The following is a 20,269-nucleotide window of genomic DNA, read 5'->3' as shown; positions in this document are numbered from 1 at the left end:
CCCTGCCCTTCGCAGCCTCCACAGGCGCTGTGGGTCTCAGCCCCGCCTGCCCACCAGAATGGTCATAGGCGTCTGATTGCTGAGAGGCAGATCGTGACTTGCTAGGTTTCACTTGAGCAGAAGGGGAGCTCGGCAGTGGAGAAGGAGCCCTGCCTTCTCTGTGAGCCTTCGGCTTGAGCTGAGTGAGGCTCGTGAGCGGTGTTGTTTCCTCTGACGGGTTCTGGGGACTGGGAAAGGACCATCCCTGGCCTAGAGCTTCCTTTATCTGGAAAAGGGGATGTCAGTATCTATGTATGTAAAAGACCATCATGTAGAAAAGGGAGCGCTCATTCTGAGTGTCGCCAGAAGGCTGGTTTTAGCTCATCCTGTGGGAAGAACCTGTCCTATTGCACATTGCCCACCAAGGGGGCAGGCTGCCCAGGAGGAAGTGAGCTGGTGGTGGACAAGCAGAGGGTGGGTTAGGGATGGGGCTAGGTCACTGCTAGCGTGACAGTGTAATAGCTAGCACTTAATGACACTGTCCATGAGAGAGGCAGAACAGCACAGTGGTTAGAGCATAGCCTCTGGGGTTAGATTTAACTGGGTTCAAAGTGTGGATCTGTCACTTATTAGCTCTGTAATCAATGGGCAAGTTATGTAACCTCTCTATGCCTCAGTTTCCTCATCTTTGAAATGGAGATAATGATAAAGTCTACCTCATAGGGTTGTAATGAGGATGAAGTAAGTTCCTATAGTTATGTGCCACGTAAAGACATTTCCGCCAATGACCGACCGCATATATGACGATGGTCCCATAAGATTAGTACCCTGTAGCCTAGATGAGTAGAAGGCTATATACCATCTAGGTTTGTGTAAGTACTACAGGGGAGGAAGAAATTTTCCTCCACACTTTAGGTTCTTCTGGAGGGTCTAAGAAGTAAATCGACATGAGACAGATTAACAGGAGAAAAACAAACAAAAGTTTAATAACATGTATACATGGTAGAAATGGAGGAAAACCAAGTAACTCTCCAAAATGGCCAAAACCCTTACCTTAAAGACCATCCTCAGCTAAAGACGAAAGAGGATGATGTTGGAGGTGGGAAGAGTCAGGACTTCATAAGGAAGGCAAGGAATTCACAGGGAGGTGAAAAGGAGCAGATGTTTGGAAAACAAGTGTTTGGCCACAGAGAAACAGAAGAACACAGAGGGAAGCCCAAGAAACAGGCTTTTCTAGGTTCCTCCCTGTCTACCACCTAGTTCACACTATGCTAAGGTGATAGCTCGCTTCCTGAGACAGGTTTTTTAATCTGAATTCTTTTAGGCAGTTAAGGGGGAGGTAACAAGAAAAACTTTGAGTCTTTTCTTTCTTAAAAATAACCAGCCTAAGATAATCCTCATGTTAAAGAGACACATTTTGGGGTGGCACAATTTGTTCCCCTTCAGTACACTCTGTGATACATGTATGACGGCGAAATCACATAATGACGCATTTCTCAGAATGTAGCCCTGTCATTAGGTGATGCCTGACTGTCCCTGTGAAGTGCTTTATTAAAGTGTGAGATGCGTAGGAAGGGCTGTGATGCTCATTGTTAGCCAGGCACTGTGCACTTTGCCTATATTAACCCGTATCCTCTGTACAGCCACCTTACACGTAGGTTCTGCCATTACCCCCATTATACAAGTGAGGAAACTGAGGCTCAGAGAGGTGAGTAGCACAGTAAGCGGCAGAGCCAGGGCAGTTTGGCACCACTGCAGCTCCTGCCTGCTCTGAGATTCCGGCTCGGGGCTGCCCAGAGGCTGTTCGCACAGGTGCTTGGGGCAGCGACTGGGCAGCCAGCACGCAGAAGGGTGCTTTCCTGCCACAGATCCTTGACACGGCCATGGCTGGGGCAGTCCTGTCTGGTCTTGTCAGGAGCAGGAACAATGAGACTGTGTTTCTTTGCGTCCTGTGTTGATGGGCGAGGGAGGGCCGGGTGCTCAGGTCCCAGCAGCATCCCTGGCTCCCAGGCCTGGCTCTGAATGGAACAGATTGTTTTGCTGTGTCACAGCCAGCTCTGGGTGTGCCAGCTGGGCTCCTGCAAGAGGAGAGGCCGGCCGCTGGGATGTGGAGCTGCCTCTGATCTGTCCTGCTCAGGGCTTCCTCCGGCCCCTGGTCAGCCAGGACTCAGGGGCTCCATCTGGCTCAGATGTGGCATCAAGCCCTGGTTTGTGGCAGCCTCTTCCCTGCCCTGTTGGGCTCAAAATGGCTGCTGCAATTACAGAGTCCACACCTCACACCGTGCCTCCCAGGGGAGGCAAGAGAGCAGATTCCCTCTGTGCTTGGCTCGTGGCTGACCATGGCCAGAGCAGTGGGATGAGCTGATTGGCTTTAAGCTCCTCAGAGCCCTGCCCTGGAGGGTGAGGTCAGAGGGGGAGGAATGAGTTTCCCAAGGCAAATTCTTAATCCTTTTGGCTGGAGGAGGAAAAGATGGATGCCAGGGAGGAGACCAGCAGCAGTGCGTTTCAGCACTGTCATCTACTCAGCCCCGCCTCAGAGAAGACGTTTACCCTGTCTGAGCTGGGAAATGGAGAGGATGCTTCCTGGCCGCCTTCCCACAGGGCTTGGCCACCTCCCTTTAAAAAGCACAGCTTATGCTTTGAAAGAGATGTTCGTATTCTGCTCATTTCTGTCTGGGGGCCTTCTCGTCATCCCCAATCTAAAGCCGAACGTTTTCCTGCTTTCCCTGCCTGCCCCTGCCCTGGGTGCTCCTCCTCTTGCCCACTCTGGGGCTAGGCATGGGGTCCGAATCGCCCCCACCTCCCCGGGCTCCCTGTCTCCTCGTCATTTACTCACCCAGGTGTGTGGTTCTGCTGCCTGTGAGCCTGTGAGGGGAGAGGCGATGTCCTCTCCTTTTGTGTCTGTCCCACTCCTCACAAGTTGCCCCAGTGGTGGGTGCAGACAGAGGACCTGACAAGTGCCTGGGTGCCTTTCTCCTGCAGGTTTGAGAAGATGGTCAGTGGCATGTACATGGGGGAGCTGGTTCGACTGATCCTGGTCAAGATGGCCAAGGAAGGCCTCTTATTTGAAGGGCGGATCACTCCAGAGCTGCTCACCAGAGGGAAGTTTAACACCAGTGATGTGACAGCCATTGAAAAGTAAGTGCCGCCCCTCAAGGCTTTCTGGGGGGCATGGGGCAGAGAAGAGCCACAGGTCTCTCCTTACCACCGAGTCCTGGTTTGATGGGCTTCTCTCTCAAGAATTGCAGGGCTTTCTGGCTCAATCTCCCCTCTCTTAGCTGACCCATCCTGGGCTGGTCTCCTGCAGGCACCTAGCGGCAGCTCATTAAAGAACGTTCTAGTTAACTAGCAGCAAATGCTTCGTGGATGATTTAGTGACAAAAGCTGCCTCCTCTTCACTGCTCCCCCTCACCTCCACCCCCTCCCCAAGTGAGATTAGAGTCCAGGGAGCAGGTGACTGCAGTGGTGAAGAAGGCGCTGACCGAGCCTGGGGCCTGGGCTCGGAATGCCCTCCTGTTCTATCAGGACCTTCTCCAGACTGTTCCAGGGAACCCTAGTGACCTCAAGCTAATTGGGTGTTCCCTGAAGAAGGGGTGCTGTGGCCAATAGGGTGGGGACATACTCATATTTATCCTCCCTTTACACTAATTATTAGCATATTAAAGAAAACTTAGTTCACTGTGGTTAACTCGGTCATTCCCCAAACTTGTTTTGTGCCTGAAACACCTCTCCCCTGTGCCTCCCCACACACATTCTCTCCCCTGTTAACAGCCAGAAGAAGTGTTCCCTGGCACAAGTTTGAGAAACATTGGTTAACGGATGAGACAGGACTGATAGACATAGGACAGCATCCAACCAGCAACCTGACTGCTACCGTTTGGCCTCAGCATAAGAAACCCAGACTTCTCTGCCTCGATGGTTATTCGCGGGCCTTCACCCGAGAGGGAAGAAGGAAAACTTGCTTCTGTGGCAAATTGACGTAGTCGGGTGCCTCCGAGTCTAAAGGACTCCTGTCTTGTGGCTGGCTTCCGGGTGCCACCACGTTCTGTTCCTGGTTTGGGAGACTCTGTGTAGCTGTGTCAGGCCATCTGCTTAAATATAGGGCTAGTGCTAGAAATGCCCTTTCATCTCTGCACGAAGCCGTCATTCCCACTGCCCCTGCTGTGTCCTGGAAATTCAGATCGAGCCAGTGGCTTTACAGCTCTGGCTCCTGGGAGAAGATGCCCGTCAGCTGGCTTGGTGGTTAGAGAAGGAGGCTGATGGAAATGGAAGGGAGTTTATCTGGACTTACTCTTCTGTCACGTCGGTGTGACATTTGTCCCAGTATCACTCTCCTTCAGGAGCGATTGGTACAGTGCCACAGTAAGCAGGCAGCCGTGCCCCTGCCTGGACCGGGGAGTCCAGCCATGTCTCTTCTTAAGGTTCCTGGTCAGCTGCTGGGAGGGGAGGGGAGCAGGAGGCTCATGGCTTGTCTTCCAAGTCATCGACAGAGTCAGGAAATACCTGCCTTCCTCTTGGCCTGCTTCTGGTCTTGGCTCTTTGGTTACCAAGAAACAAAAACCCGTTTGAACTAGCTCAAGAGAGCATGTATATTGTAATAAAGGCTATCTCAGAAAACATCCCACCAGGGCAGGTGTTAGAAGCATTCTCTTTAAAATCGGGAGCAAGACAGTAGCACTGGTTTCTATCCAGCATTGTCCTGGAGTCTTAGCCAGTGTTTAAAAAAAAAAAAGAAAAAGAAATTAAAAGCATAAGAATCGAAACAAAGAGGAAGTAAAAGTGTCATTCTTTGCAGACGGTAATTGTATGGAACACTGAAAGATACCTAGAAAGTGAATAGAATAGCAGGAGAGGTTAGGAAGCCGTCTGGAGATAAGATAGAAAATTATTGCCTATACACTGGCAGTAATTAAAATATGTATATATTAAGCCTTTTATTTTAGAATATTTTTGGATTTAGAGAAAAATCGCAAAGATAGATAGTACAGGGTGATCTCACATATCCCTCAGCTGGTTTCCCCCATTGTTAGCACTTTACTGTGGTGCATTAAAGGAAAAAAAAAAGTATGTATATATATTTTTAAAAGACACCATCTACAGTAGTAACACAACTATAAAGTACCTCAGAATGAATCTAAGAAAAGACATACAAAGCATGTATGCAGAAAATTAAAATCTGACTGGAAAACATTAAGGAAGAACATGTAAGTGTCCAGGGGCAGCTCACAGACCCAAAGAAGCAGCTACTTCTCCACCTGTTCAGAGACCGTGTGGTCTCACCTCTCCACTCCTCTCCATGGTCCTGGCATGTCAGAAACCAGCCTAGTACAGTTTCCTCCTACCACCGGGTATTTCTTATGGAGGAGAACCCTTCTCACACTCTTCTCAAGCATTCGACTGTCTTAATCCCATCCTATACACACATGGTGAATGGAGTTCACCTTTCCAGAACTTTCGAACCTCACTACTTTGCACTGCCTGACGTGGTCCTTAACTCAAAAGTATTGACCTCTAACCTCACAGGAATAAGGAAGGCCTCCACAATGCCAAAGAAATCCTGACCCGCCTGGGAGTGGAGCCGTCTGATGACGACTGTATTGCAGTCCAGCACGTGTGTACCATTGTCTCATTTCGCTCTGCCAACCTGGTGGCTGCAACGCTGGGCGCCATCTTGACTCGCCTTCGAGATAACAAGGGCTCACCCAGGCTGCGGACCACGGTTGGTGTCGACGGGTCTCTTTACAAGATGCACCCACAGTGAGTCTGCCCTTTGCTATAATTGGCATTCAGTACCCTTTTGGGCTAAAGACTTTCTCCAGAGGTCAGACTTTTGCACCTAGTGAAAGTTTTTTGGCAGATAGGACAATACCTAGTTCTTGGCAGAAAGGTCAGAGTTGCCTTGTGGGGAAGTATCCAGCCCTCAGCCGATACTCGCTGGTGTTGCTTCTACCCTGCACTGTCGTCTCTCCTCGTTTCCTAAGTCTTGTTAGAGATGATAGCTGCCAGGAGCACTGAGTGGAATGTGTCTGTATTTTAAATTCTCTTGCTTGTCTGCATTTCATCAGGGACCTTCATCATCATCATGGCCTGGGTCGTAGGTGCAGTGCTCATTCTTGCTTTAGAAGCTCCTGTGAAAGTCCCCCAAAGCCTCAGACATTACTTTTTAAAATGGGCAACTTGTCAACGCTTTGCATCTGAGAGCCAGAGAGAGAAGTCGTCAGCAGTCCCTGCTGTTGATAAAGGCTCCTCACCATGCTGCCGTCTCATCTCTTGGACGCCTTAGCCTCACAAGCCTTCTGTGGCCACTGAGAACACGGCTTGTACCTTTTAAAAGGCTAAAAATTAATTCTGAGTCTTCATATACTAAATTTTAACAGTAACTGCCTGTGGCATGACTTTTTGTAGAGGACCTCAGATTTTTTTCCCCACTGTATATGTGATGTGCATGGAAAGTGCCTTGCAGATAATACAGTACCTTCACACCCAGTTCTCATGACAGTTTAAACAAATGTTGGTTTAAATTGAAACGGTTCTGTGTTGCTGAGGGCGTAGGGTTTGAGCTAGTTAGATTTCTTATCTGCCAAGTTCATAATTTTATTTATTTGTATTCTTAAACTATTTGTAAAATTCTTGATAATAAAACTAACCATCTTTTGGTTGGGGGGGGGTTCTTGGCAAATTTTTGGACAAGAATGCTTAGGGATTTGCAACATCACATTAAGAAATTTTTTTAATTGTGGTAAAATATACGTAATATAAAGTTTACCGTCTTAACCGTTTTTGAGTGTACAGTTAAGTACACTCACACTGTTGTGCAGCCATCACACGAGCCATCTCCAGAACTCTTCATCTGCAACATCACATTTTTTTTTTTTTTTAAAGATTTTATTTTTCATTTTCTTCCCCAACCCCCGCCGGTACATAGTTGTGTATTTTTAGCCGCGGGTCCCTCCAGTTGTGGCATGTGGGACGCCGCCTCAGCATGGCTTGATGAGTGATGCCATGTCTGCTCCCAGGATCCGAACCAGCGAAACCCTTGGCCGCCGAAGCAGAGTGGGCGAACTTAATCACTTGGCCACGGGGCCAGCCCCCCAACATCACATTTTTAAAAATAACTTTGATTAAATGTTTTTTGTTTCAGAAGTAACGTATATTTGGTATAGAAACCTTAGCTAGTTCAAAAAATTACCAACAGAATAGTAGTCATTTTTAATCCCACCCCCTGGAGTTGACCACTGTTAATATTTTGGGGTTCTGGTTTCCCTGGTTCCTTTTGGCAGGCAGCCTTCCATATTTACAACAGACCACACCCTTTGAGAAAGTTCCATGTCTCACTGAGAAAAAGTCCTCTTCTAGCCACTAAAACATGTCTAGACTCTTGGGGGCAGCGAGGGGAAGGGCCAAGTGATAATAAAAAGCAAGAGCGATTATTTATTGAGACCTTCCTCAGCGCTGGTTACTAATCTTAGCATTTAATGAACTCATTTGGTTCTTACCACATCACTGTCAGCCGGATTCTGTCATCCTCCTTGACTCCGAGGTTAAGTGACGGGCCCAAGGTCACCTGATGTGGACGTGGTGGGGCGCACCTTTGTCTCCTGATCTGACTTCAAGCACTGGGCTCTTGACTGCTGTGCTGCATTATCTCCTTGTCATGGTGGAGGACAGAATTGGACCCTGAATTTTCTGTAGTCAGTACTCGTATAATAATGAGAATCCTCTCCTTTTCTGTATGACTGGGCCATTTCATTTTTCCTTTTTACCTGTCTGCGTTTGCTGGCTTTTCTATAGTGGATGTGTATGACTTGTGTCATGAGAAAAGAAAGTGTAGAAAATGGAATGAAAGCGTGGGAAAAGAAAGAAAGGGGTACTGGGAGTCCCTGAAAGATGGCTCAGTCCAGTTGTTGTGGCGCGTCCACCCTCCTCCCACCCCCAGGTATTCCCGGCGTTTCCACAAGACTCTGAGGCGCTTGGTGCCCGACTCCGATGTACGTTTCCTCCTCTCGGAGAGTGGCAGCGGCAAGGGGGCCGCCATGGTGACCGCAGTGGCCTATCGCCTGGCTGAGCAGCACCGCCAGATAAAGGAGACCCTGGCCCACTTCAGCCTCACCAAGGATATGCTGCTGGAGGTGAAGCGGAGGATGCGGGCCGAGATGGAGATGGGGCTGAGGAAGCAAACGAACGACCGGGCCGTGGTCAAGATGCTGCCCTCCTTCGTCCGGAGCACTCCAGATGGGACCGGTGAGGGCGTCTTTTGGGGGCTCGGGCCCCTCTTGCGTCTCACACCGATGGCCGGGTCACAGTGGGGCTGCAGGGAGGTTGGCTCCTCCGACGGATGCATGATTTTGGCAAGAGCTAGAAACTCACTCAAACCTCTCTTTTTCTGTTTTTACCACTGACTTGCCACATGTTGACAGTTGACTTCCCCAGTCAGGCTTCCAGGGCAAGTGCCGTCTTAAAACCACAGCCTACTTGGAATTAGGAAGTGTTCTTAAAAGAACGAGGCTGGGCAAATCCCGCAGCACTGAGATTGCTCTGGGTTCTCTGACAAATACAGTAAACCAGCAGGAGGATAAACACCCGGTGGACCCTTCCTAAGCCCTGACAGGGTGTGTGTGAGGCAGATAGGGGCCTGGGGATTTTACACCAGGCAGGTTCGAGAACAGAATCCAGCCCTTCTTGCTGACCTTGCTGGTCCTCATTGGAGCTGAGCGCTCTGGGGACTCTGAAGGGCTCTTTGGGTGGGTCCTCACAGTAATGAATGTTGGTGATATGAATGTCCTACCTGTAAGTTACTTACTATTGCATTATAGTTTTGCATTATAAACCACCCTCAAATATACTGCCTTAAAACAGCAACCGTTTATTATTGCTCATGCGTCTGTGGGTCAGCAATTTAATATTGCTCATCTGGGCCAGGCTCAGCTCATCTCCTCTGGACTCATTCATGTGTCTGTACTTGCTGGTGGGTCAGCTGGGAGGCCTCCCTCCCAGGCCCAGCAGTTGGCTGTCTGTCAGCGGGGGTGCAGGAGTGCCTGGCCATGTGTCTCATCCTCCTGCGGACCACTGGGCTTGTTCACATGGTAGCAGCAGCATCCGCGAGGGAGAGGGAAGACTTCAGAGCCTCTTGGAGGCCTAGGCTGGGTCTGGCTCAGCTTTGCTTTTGCCACACTCCATTAGCCAAAGCAAATCATAAGGCCAGGCCAGATCCAAGGGGAGAAGAAATAGACTCCATCTTTTGATAAGAAGAACTGCAAAGTCACTTTGCAAAGAAGCATGCATACAGGGAGGGGAGTGATGGGGATCACTTTTGCAAACAACGACATAAATTATTAATTTTTATATGAGGTTCCCTAAAGTCAGGTCATTGTTGCCAAGCTTTTTAGTAACCCTGGTGAAGTTTGTTTATTGTGACAGCTGATTCATCCGTGGGACCTTTTGTCCTTCCAGTGTGGCTCAGAGGTTGCGGTGGTCAGTGAGTTAGTGCCCACCCTTCTCTGAGCCTGACCTGTGTGCTGGAGGGAGGACTTAAGAGCGTCTCCCTTGTGGTTGACATAAGGGTTCCCGCCTTGAAAGTCTGGAGTCTTCTGGTTGCTGGCTGCCAAGAGGTAAAACTAAGCTATTTTTCATCTTTTTTGTGTTCTTGACCACAACAGAGCATGGTGACTTCTTGGCCCTGGATCTTGGAGGAACGAATTTCCGTGTCCTACTGGTGAAAATCCGTAGTGGGAAAAAGAGAACGGTGGAAATGCACAACAAGATCTATGCCATTCCTGTTGAAATCATGCAGGGCACTGGGGAAGAGGTGAGACGGTTTTGCTTTTACACCACCGTGGTGTGTGTGTTTCACACACATGACCAGAGGCACTGGTGGTCCCCAAAACCTGCCATCGGGGGATGCCCGCAGCTGTGCACTTGTGTCCCTGTGGCCTGAAAGCCTCAGGTACTTTGAGCCATGCTGGGCTTAGGGTGCTCGGGGGGCTGTGAAGATCCTGGGGAGGGGGGACTTGCTCTGCACGTCTCAGGGTGTATGTTGTGTGTTGTGTGTGTGTGTGTGTGTGTGTGTGTGTGTGCACTGAAAGTGTGACTCCGGAGGGCACGAGTAATCCCTTTTTTTCCCTAAAGCTGTTTGACCACATAGTCTCCTGCATCTCTGACTTCCTGGACTACATGGGGATCAAAGGTCCCAGAATGCCCCTGGGCTTCACGTTCTCATTCCCCTGCAAGCAGACGAGCTTGGACGCGGTGAGTGCCTCTCCTCCAGGGGTCAGAGGGCAGCCAGCACTGACTGCCCTGTGGCCAGCGTGAGCTGGCTCTTGAGGCCTCCTCCAGCCTTGGTGTCATCCCCCTATGTCTGGGATGGCTCAGGTGTCTTAACGGGTTGACCCAGGCTTTATGCCACACCCTCCGGTGCATTCTAAGACTCTACTCTTACCATTTAAAGCACTCACCTCTTCTGGGGAAGCCTCTGGTCCTTCAGGCAAAAAGAATCTTGCCCTCCTCAGTGTTCCCTGTTGCTTCGAATGTTGCCTCATTATAGCGCTTTTTACATAGTTATTAGTGATTACGCCTTTCTTTTGTGCCACGGCTGTGCTCCTTGAGCGAGGATCTGTGTTCCTCGCATGCCCTTGCCGCAGCGTCCCATCAGGAGATACGTAATAAATGTTTGTTCAGTAAATGGGACGAAGCAGGGTCCGCTCAGGGCTGGAGCACCTGCTGAGTACTAAGTGCTGGGTACCCAGCTGAAGGTTACAGTTCCTGTCCCCAGGAGGCCCCAGTGCAGTGGAGGGTTGCAGCCTTCCACCGGCACCTCCAGCGCCGCGCTAAGGGCCATCGTGGGGGTGGGGCATGTTCTGTGCACAGGGAGGAGGTTGTGCAGAGTCACAGGCAAGAGTGAGCCTGCTGTGCCAGAACAGCCGTGGGTGCCTCTGTGCATCACAGGTGGAGCAGGCCCTGGTGGCATCATGTCACACAGGGCCTTAGGGCAGGGTTTAAGGCTTGTGATTGGCAGCACTAGGGAAGCTAGGTAGGGGCCCCCGCCACTGGAAGCCGGTTAATCAGTCACTCTGCTGACTTGGGGCTTTTTTCTTCTTAAGCCCTTCAATATCTCAGCAGTTAGATCCATATAAACTCATTTTTTTGCAGTTTCTAAAGTTCTGGTGAATTTTAAAGCGGTTCACTTATCCGTCACCATGATGAGTACCCACCCAGCACGGGTACACTGCAGTCCGCTCAGACCTAGAGTTTACTTTAGGTAGTAACAGCGTTCCTAAAAATTCGCATTTCTCCACTTATGTTGTTGGCAAAGTATTCTTCAGGGGTGCTGGTTGGTTATACCAGGGCAGTACCATGAACCTTCTATGCCTCAGTTTCTCTGTCTGTGGAGTGGGGATGAAGAGGACTATTGGCATTTTGTTGGTTTGTGCCTCAGATGTCCCAGCCATCTTGCTGCAAACTCTCAGCACATGTTTACTCAGGAGGGAGGGAGCGAAACTGTGAATTCTGCCCAGAGGGGTGATTGCCCAGGACTCTCTTGGTGCCTTTCCTGTTTCAGGGAATTTTGGTCACCTGGACGAAGGGTTTTAAGGCAACCGACTGTGTGGGGCATGATGTAGCGACCTTACTAAGGGATGCGGTCAAAAGGAGAGAGGTATGTTTTTTAAGATCTTGAATGTTTTTTCAGGTGATAAAAAATTGTACTTGATTGTCATAAAGAATTCAAACAATACAGAAGTGTGTGACCTGGATAATAAAAGTTCCCCCAGCGGTCAGCAGTATAACAGGTGAATAGTTTTGTGTTGTTAAAGGATAGTTTGTTTAAGAAAGGTAAAATCCTAGTGGGGGCCGGCCCAGTGGTGCAGCGGTTAAGTCGCACGTTCTGCTTCGGCGGCCCGGGGTTCACTGGTTCGAATCTCGGGTGTGGACATGGCACCACTTGGCAAGCCATGCTGTGGCAGGCATCCCACATATAAAGTAGAGGAATATGGGCACAGATGTTAGCTCAGGGCCAGTCTTCCTCAGCAAGAAAGAGGAGGATTGGCAGCAGATGTTAGCTCAGGGCTAATCTTCCTCAAAAAAGAAAAAGAAAAAGAAAGGTAAAATCGTGAGTCTTCTGCAGATGGAGAAAGAGAAAAGCAGGCCCTGGCAGCTGGGCCCAGCCTGGCCCTCCCCGGCAGGGCTTGGTGTCGTCCTGTGGAACAAACAGTTCAGCAGAGCACAGATTCTCATGGCCACTCGGTGACTGTGATGGAACTGACAGGAGGAGAGCACTCCATAATCCCGTCAGAACTCAGCACACACTAGAGAATCCCCTCCTTCCTGACAGCGTCCAGTCCTGAGCAAATGCCCATTCTCTGAACCCTCCCTAAAACCACCAGCGCACCTCAAGTCCTATAATGAGTGCTTTCTGACATCTGAGAACAGCCCACGGGATGTGTTCTCCCGTGTTGTAACCAGTCTCTACGCCCTGGTTTGTTCGACTACAGGTATGTTTCTCATGGACTTTGGCTGGAGGACATTGACAAGGTCTAAAATGAAAAATTCTAAAGATTTTATTTAAGTCATTAATTAATGAGGGAACCAATAAGAAGTAAAAAAAAAACCAGTTCAAACATCTCCAGTTCAGAAGAGCAGACACATACATAGTTAATCAGGAAGGCTGAAATGAATGGGTTTGAAAGAGGGATCGGTTGCACCTGGAAGAGTATGTTAGACAACAGCTGATGTTTCATTGAAAAGAAACCTGATGATTTATTTTTGCTCATTGTACAACTCTTAGTGTTAGTGTTCTTCCAACTTACTTTCTATGCATCACCAACACACATAGCCACCTTTTTTCCCTTCTTTTTTTGTTTTGTTTCTCCCCAAACCTTCAGGACATAGTTGTATATTCAAGTTGCACGTCCTTCTAGTTCTGTGTGAGCTGCTGCCACCGCACAGCTAGGGACAGACAGGTGGTGTGGTTCCGTGCCTGGGAACCGAACCTGGACTGGCAAAGCGGAGTGTGCCGAATTTTAACCACTAGGCCATCAGGGCTGGCCCCCCACATTTTTTTTTTTTGGTGATGGAAATCATATCATATATACTATATTACAACTTGCTTTTTCCATTTAATGTGAAACAGGCATCTTTTCACGTCACTCCATATAGACCAACCTCATCCTTTTTCTTGGCTCCACAGGATTCCAGTGTTTGCCTAAACCGTGATTTCCATAGCCCCCTTTGATCTATATTTGGGTTTTTTCTCTTTCTGGCTCATGCAAGTCATGCAGTAAATATCCTTGTGTATACGTTTGCGTACTTGCAGGACAGATTCTGAGAAATTTCCATTTTGCCCTCTGAAAGGCTATAACACTTTAAACTCCCAAGAGAAGAAGTTATTCGGCCATTGTCTCTTTGCTCCATTCAACAGTTCCCTCTGGGCTGCCTCTCCAGTACTCAGTACTGTCTGTGAAATGGGTAGAATACCTCCTTTCTTTAGATCTCAGACTTCAGATATGTCATTGATGGTAGGTGTTTAGTCAGTGGAGGAGCATTTACTTGCCTTTTAAAGGCTGAGAAGAAAACTACTTCAGATCACGCACTGTGGGCTTTCTGACTGCCGTGCAGCGGAGCGAGCCTGCAGAATTCAAGCCTGCCCCGCTGTCCCTCCCCTAACGCTAAAGCCGTGTCCTTTCTTTCCAAAGGAATTTGACCTGGACGTGGTGGCTGTGGTCAACGACACGGTGGGCACCATGATGACCTGTGCTTATGAAGAGCCCACCTGTGAGGTTGGACTCATCGTAGGTGCGTGTCCTGGAAGGTCATGCTCTTCGGGGCAGCAAAGGCTGCATTTTCCTGTTTTGTGGGGCCTCGAGCCAGCAGCTCAGCCCTCTTTGTGAGACAGTCTATTTGACAGTACTGGCCCCTTACCACCACCACTGTTCCCTCCTGGACCCAGGCTCTCCAGGGCTCTCCCCTCTCCAACACCTACGCCCACAAGGCTTCGTGCTAATTGTGACTAGACTGTGTAGAACAGAGCTCTCCGGGGAGAAGGCCCCAGATGGCTGACACGGCTTGGCTGGATGGGGTGGGAGTGCCTTTAGCCAGCAGAGCCGCTCTACTGGGCTTGTGTGGAGGCGCTCTGGGCAGTTGTTGAGGCGGGGAGCCTGCAGCTGGGAAGAAAGCCGAGCCCACCTCCTCTCCTGCCTGTGGGAAAGAGCCAGAGAGTAGTCTTGGGTACCATTTTGCCTTCAGCAGCCACTGTCAGTGAGCGGTCCTGCTGAAGTGGGTTGCAGAGGAGTTACCTGGTGGTTTTGTAGGTTGTTCCTTAGAGTCCAAGCGCGTTAGGGGCCTGGGCCTTGAGAGCACATAATTCCTGAAGTGTGTTAATTTGGGCTGTGAGAAAACCGTTTGTCCAGTTGAGCGGCTTCTAGTGTCAGGGGATGTTGGGAAAAGGCTCCTTTCTAGCCAACATCTGGAGACCCTACCTGGACAGGGAGGGGTGGCACCCTGCTGTGTAGACCTTTTGCTGAGTGTCTGGGAGATCAGGATAAGGCCCCAGCAGGCTGCCCTCCTGGTGCCAGGAAGACCTTTTCATTGTTAAACCACTTTTGGCACCTGTGGAAATTCAGAAAACTAGGGAGCAGCGCCAGGTGAAAGGCTGTTTGGGCCTGGCTCTTGTTCCTTCCTTTCTTTTGCCAAACTTTCTTCCTCACCCCGCCCCTCCCTCTCTTCTGTTTGTGAATGGGCTTAGGTATGAAATGCACAGCTAGAGTGACACAGCACATTCTCCACTTCCAGGCCAGGCCTAGCCTTCCTGCCAGGAGGGAGGTAGGGCCCGCCCAGTCCGGGGCCAGCCTATTAGCTGTTCCTGGCACCGGGCTGGGGCGGGCTTCTCCACAGCGCCAGCTGTATTCAAAGCCACTTTTTCCTTCTCCCATTCTTCACTCAGAACTCCCATGGGCAAGAAGTATAGTTTAAATGTCTTGGCTCTTTTTCTACCTCTCTGCCATTTCTGGGGTTCCTCTTCTCTCAGTTTTATACTTTGGGCAAAAGAGAGCAGAGAAAACAAAAAACAAAAAGCAAAACAAAAGTAGTCCAGTCAGAAATATCTGCAAAATTCTACTTAAGTTTCTTTAAAGGGGATGAAAATGACCAAAGCCCTTTTGATCTAGCCTTTAAGGATGCCCTTGTGTCCCCTAATGATGTTGAAAGCCTGTCTACATCCCCATCCCACCTGGGATGGGTTGATGGCACTCTAGGGCCTTGCTACCAAAAGTGTGGTCTGTGGGCCAGCAGCATCAGCATCACCTGCAAGCTTGTTAGAAATGCAGAGTCTCAGGCCCTGCCCCAGGCTTCCTCAATCATAATCTACATCTTAATAGGCTCCCCACGTGGTTCAGGTACATGATAAAATATCTGTGTGAAGGACTCCTTGGTTGGTTGGGTTTTTAAATTTCCAGTCCATTCACTGAGACAAGGCCAATCACCACAAGCTTGGATGTCATGGCAATTAAAACTGCTGTGAAAATTTTAGAATGCATCTTCTCAGTTTCTGTACTTAACTCCTCATGGATGAGAACAGCAGACAGTCTGTGGTCCCACCCAAGTCCTCGGGGGGCCACAGTCTGGGTAGCCCTGCTCTGGGGAGTTTAAGGGGGAAATCAAAGGCTCCTGAGCCCCTGGAATCCACCTGTCAGTTTGTGTGTGTACAGTGTGTGGGTATGCCCAGGGAAACGTTCCTGTCCTCAGGAGCATCATCAGATTTCCAAAGAGGTCTGTGATACCAAAATGGTGAGGACCCATCGCTTTAGAAAGGCGCCCTTGAAATGCTGAGGACGCTGTCCTTCCCTGAACTAACTCTGGGCTTCATTCTGGAACACAGAGGCGAGTTTATTGAGCAGGCATAGTCCACGCCCATCCTTGATAAGAAAAGATAGGTGAACATCCATGTATGATAGTAGACAATGCCCCAGTATAGTATACTGTGTGTGTGATGAGCGGGGGAGGGGGGAAAGAGAAATATCTTTCCAGTCTGAATATTGCCTAAACTTCCACCACTGAAGATACATCCCTTTGTTGTAAGACCATTTTCTATTTAAATAAATATAGCCCTGCCTAGACAGGTAAACACATGGGCCTCTTGGTATCAACGTCTTAGGATAAAGTAAGTTAACCATATGTTGTCTGGGTGGTTTCACTCTGACTCTCTTTTTATATTTTGAGGTTTTCCTGGAGAACATTGGGAAAGTGAAGCTATTGCTTTGTTTGTCTCAAAAACATACCCCCGTCCGTGGAACCCAGGCCCCAGGCCTAGTTACAAGACCCCCCAGGCGTGGCGGCATGGCCATTCATTGCCCCCGCTCGTGTGTTTCAGGGACTGGCAGCAATGCCTGCTACATGGAAGAAATGAAGAACGTCGAAATGGTGGAAGGAAGTGAGGGGCGGATGTGTATCAACATGGAGTGGGGTGCCTTTGGGGACAACGGCTGTCTGGACGATATCAGAACACACTATGACAGACTGGTGGATGAATATTCTCTAAACCCTGGGAAACAAAGGTAATTCTGCCTGGGAGGGGACACAAAGGGGGTCGGGACGGGGACGGCATGTCGTTGCATTCTGCCGGTTACAATAGAAGTTTCTAGTAGGAGTGTGGGGCCTGGACAGAGGCTTGGAGACTGGTTCCTTGGATTCCCTCCTGACCTTGGCTTTTAGTCCAAGGAGAGCAAAGAACTGGGGGGAAGGGCCCCCGACATGGCACAAGATGGCCCAGGGTGGATGTCCAGGTGCCTTCTTTGGGGACAGGGTGGCAGTGGCCACATCACTTCCCTCAGTGACTGTTTTCATCCTGGAACATTCTGGTCTTCTGCTTGCTCTGTTTCTTCCCCCTCAGATTAATAGAAACTTCTTGGTCAGTAGGTTTTTGTCTTGTTTAGTGGAAGCAGAACACATTTGACCTATAGTCATCAAAGGGCAAGGGAAATTAGGATATGGCTGGTGGGGGTGGGGGTGGGGGCCTTCAGGGCAATTCATCCTCCCACAGCGGACTTCCTGCACCACCTAGTGGTTGCTTGGAGCTCTGCAGCCCAGGTCTCGGGGGCCCTCCTGAGATGGCAGTGTCCGTCCACCCTTCCCAGCAAGGAGACAAATGACCCCTGGTCTCAAGCTCCCAGGAATCAGGCTATCCTCTGCAATAGCCAGGATGAGTTGGTCCAAGCCGTGTCCCCAGGAACAGAAAGAAGGACTGGGTGTTACCTCCCAAACATGAGTTGTTCTCCAGCCACCCTCAAGATTTTTGCCTTTTCCGAATACCACCTCTGCTGTAATTTACTTAATGTTTTTCGTTAAATCAGCTCATATTCTTTACTTGCATGTAATGATGGAGAAAAAAAGGGAAAACCAGTGTTACCATAGATGGTGATCATAAAATGACTGTGACTAAGAACACTGTTATTCAGTTCTAGCTACTGTTCTCTACCAAAGGCTCGAAACCAAGACCCTGTTTGTTAAAAAGGGAGATCGGGAAAGGGTGACAGCCATGTCAGTACTGAACTGAGGGCTCTCCTTGACGGAATGAGGACTGGATGGGAATTGATGATAATAGTGCTATGTCACGTTTTTTCTGTGGATCACCTGAAATCTTCTCAAGTATCCAGAGTCCAGACCTTCCCTGCTTGGGGACACTGGGATTGGGCGTGTGCCATGGAAGCACTGAAATCCCTTGTCCTTTCTGGAGGCCCTCGAGCATGGAGAGGGCAGGAACTAAAAGCCCCAAGAGCAGGTTGCCCTCAGGAGTGCAGCCTGCTGGCCGCCTGAATCCTCCAGCCCGCGTGGCTTTATCACTGCTGGGTGCTTGACCAGGACTCTGGGCTTTTGCAAAACCTTCCAAAAGTCTGGTAGGAACTTTCCCCTTATGGTCTTCTTGTCTCTTGAAGACTCAGCCCAGTGGTCTGCTTATTCTGCACTTACTCATTGAGTACTTGGCTAAGGGCCTGGCACTGTGCTGTGCAGGCCCTGGGACTCAAAGCTGGACAAGACACACGTTCTCGCTCCTCTCGAGGCTTTCCTGTAGGGGCAGAGAGAGGCAGCGAGGCTGTGTGCGTTGTGAAGGACAGGAGGGTGCACGGGAGCCTGAAAGAGGCAGACAAAACCTGCTGTGGGGGCGGAGGACGGCCCTTGGAGAAGCAGTGTTTGTGCTGAGAGCCGGAGTGGGATTCCGCAGGCAGGGCAGGCAGTCATGTGAGGAGGGGACAGTCTAGCAGTGGGACCTGAGCACTGGTGGGCTCCTTTCTGATCCCAGGGAGGGCTCAGGACACCTCAGTCCCTCCTGATCGTACTGTCTGCCTCTGCTGGGAGCACAGGGCTGGCATGTGGATTGGTGGTGCCCTTGAAGACCAGGGAGATGCTGGGGTTACTGTGAGCCCAAAGGCCGCACACGGACACCCCTGCCCTCTGCTCCTGTTTCAGGTTTGAGAAGATGATCAGTGGGATGTACCTGGGTGAGATTGTCCGCAACATCCTGATCGACTTCACCAAGAAGGGATTCCTCTTCCGAGGGCAGATCTCTGAGACGCTGAAGACGCGGGGCATCTTTCAGACCAAGTATCTCTCTCAGATTGAGAGGTGAGTGGGGAGGGGCTTCCCTGCAGGGGCCTGTTAGAGGGTGACCTGGCCACAGGGTTGTGACGGGGGTGCTCGGCACCCTGGGGACATTTTGGCCATTTGTGAGGGTTTTCCCCCCTTCTGGAGTAGTAGGCCCTGAGCAGTTGCATATTGAAATCATATAATTTGATTATAAATTACTTCCCTATCATTCGTCTTTTATGTCAGGACAGTATATTGATTTGTTTGAAATTATGTGTGTAAGTAGGTTATGTGGGCTCCACTTCAGGATAGTAAACGTGCATCACAGATGGGGCCGGCCCGGTGGCATAGTGGTTAAGTTCACACGTTCCACTTTGGCAGTCCACTTGGGTGGCATGCGGTTCGTGGGCCCAGATTCCAGGCACCGGACCTACACACCACTCAGCAGCCATTCAGTCATGGCATCCCACATACAAAATAGAGGAAGATTGGCAAGAGATGTTAGCTCAAGGCCAATCTTCCTCACCAAAAAATAAATAAAAAATAATAAAAAATTTTTTTAAAATGGTGCATCACAGATACTTGTATTGAAGGGGCACCTGAGTCAGAGAGAGCCAAGAACCCCTGGTCTAGCCCCAGCCTCCTATCATGTGACAGGCAGCCTGGAATGGCACAGCTTGGCCACCCAGTCTGCATGCTCCACAGCAAGTTGCTTCTGTCTTCCTCCTGTCTTTCTCGTGTGGAGTGAGCATTTCATCTCTGCCTTTGCCACCTTCCACGGCAAGCTGTGAGGGAAAGTGGAAGGTGCTCTGCAAAAGCAAAATTGGTCACAGTGTCACCACAAACGTGGGCTCCGCTGGAGCCTGCTCACTCCTTTCCCGCAGTGTGCCCATGTCTGTGACCTGCGTGTAAAGCTCACTGCCCACCAGAACCAAAGCTGTGAGGTGCCAGCAGACAGGTTCCTGGACATTGACCCAGCAGACTTGAGCCCGTGGCCTGGCGGCATCTCACAGCAGCGGGAGAGGCGCCGTCAGCGACCGGGAAACAAGTTCTCGCCTTTCCCCTCATCATTCTAAATTCATCCAAGCGCTAAATGTGAACAATAGGAGCCATAAAAGAATGAGAAGAAAATATCGGTCAATATTTTTCTTGGTAACCTTTTTTATTGTGGCAAAGTGTACATAACATAAAATTTAGCATTGTAACCGTTTTGAAGTGCACAGTCCGTTCGTTAAGTACATACACACTGTTGTGCAGCCATCACCACAGCCACCTCCAGGACGTTTTCATCCTCCCAATCTGAAACTGTACCTCCCCATTCCTCCCTCCCCGGGCCCTGGCAACCACCGTCCAGCTGTCCGTCTCTGAATTTGACCGTTCTAGGCATCTCATATTAGTGGAATCATACGGTATTTGTCGTTTTGTGACTGGTTTATTTCACTTAGCACGGTGTCTTCAAAGTTCATGCATGTTGTAGCAGGTGTCAGAATTTCCTTCCTTGTTAAGGCTATTGTTCCAGTGAACGTATAGACTACATTTTGTTTGTCCGTTCATCTGTCCGTGGACCCTTGCGTTGCTTCTACGTTTTGGCTGTTGTGAGTAATGCTGCTATGAACATCAGTGTACAAATACACGATCGAGTCCCTGCTTTGAATTCTTTTTTGTATATATGCAGAAGGAGAATTGCTGGATCATGGAATAACTTTCTTTTAAATTTTTTGAG

The 20,269-nt window shown here is 49.7% G+C and overlaps 1 protein-coding gene across 1 annotated transcript in view; it reads left to right on the top strand.

Annotated features, from left to right (window-relative positions):
* Nucleotides 1–20,269, top strand: part of HK1 (hexokinase 1) — a 66,618-nt gene that overhangs the window by 42,513 nt on the left and 3,836 nt on the right. Inside the window, 9 exon segments of the mRNA XM_046652671.1 lie at nt 2,962–3,117; nt 5,503–5,736; nt 7,916–8,220; nt 9,636–9,784; nt 10,105–10,224; nt 11,534–11,629; nt 13,665–13,764; nt 16,337–16,520; nt 18,430–18,585. Of these exon segments, the coding sequence (XP_046508627.1) occupies nt 2,962–3,117; nt 5,503–5,736; nt 7,916–8,220; nt 9,636–9,784; nt 10,105–10,224; nt 11,534–11,629; nt 13,665–13,764; nt 16,337–16,520; nt 18,430–18,585 (1,500 nt within the window).

The sequence above is a fragment of the Equus quagga genome, chromosome 2, assembly GCF_021613505.1.
Source record: "Equus quagga isolate Etosha38 chromosome 2, UCLA_HA_Equagga_1.0, whole genome shotgun sequence".
NCBI lineage: Eukaryota > Metazoa > Chordata > Mammalia > Perissodactyla > Equidae > Equus > Equus quagga.
The sequence above is the reverse complement of the archived record's forward strand: the minus strand, read 5'-3'. Positions and strand labels throughout refer to the sequence as shown.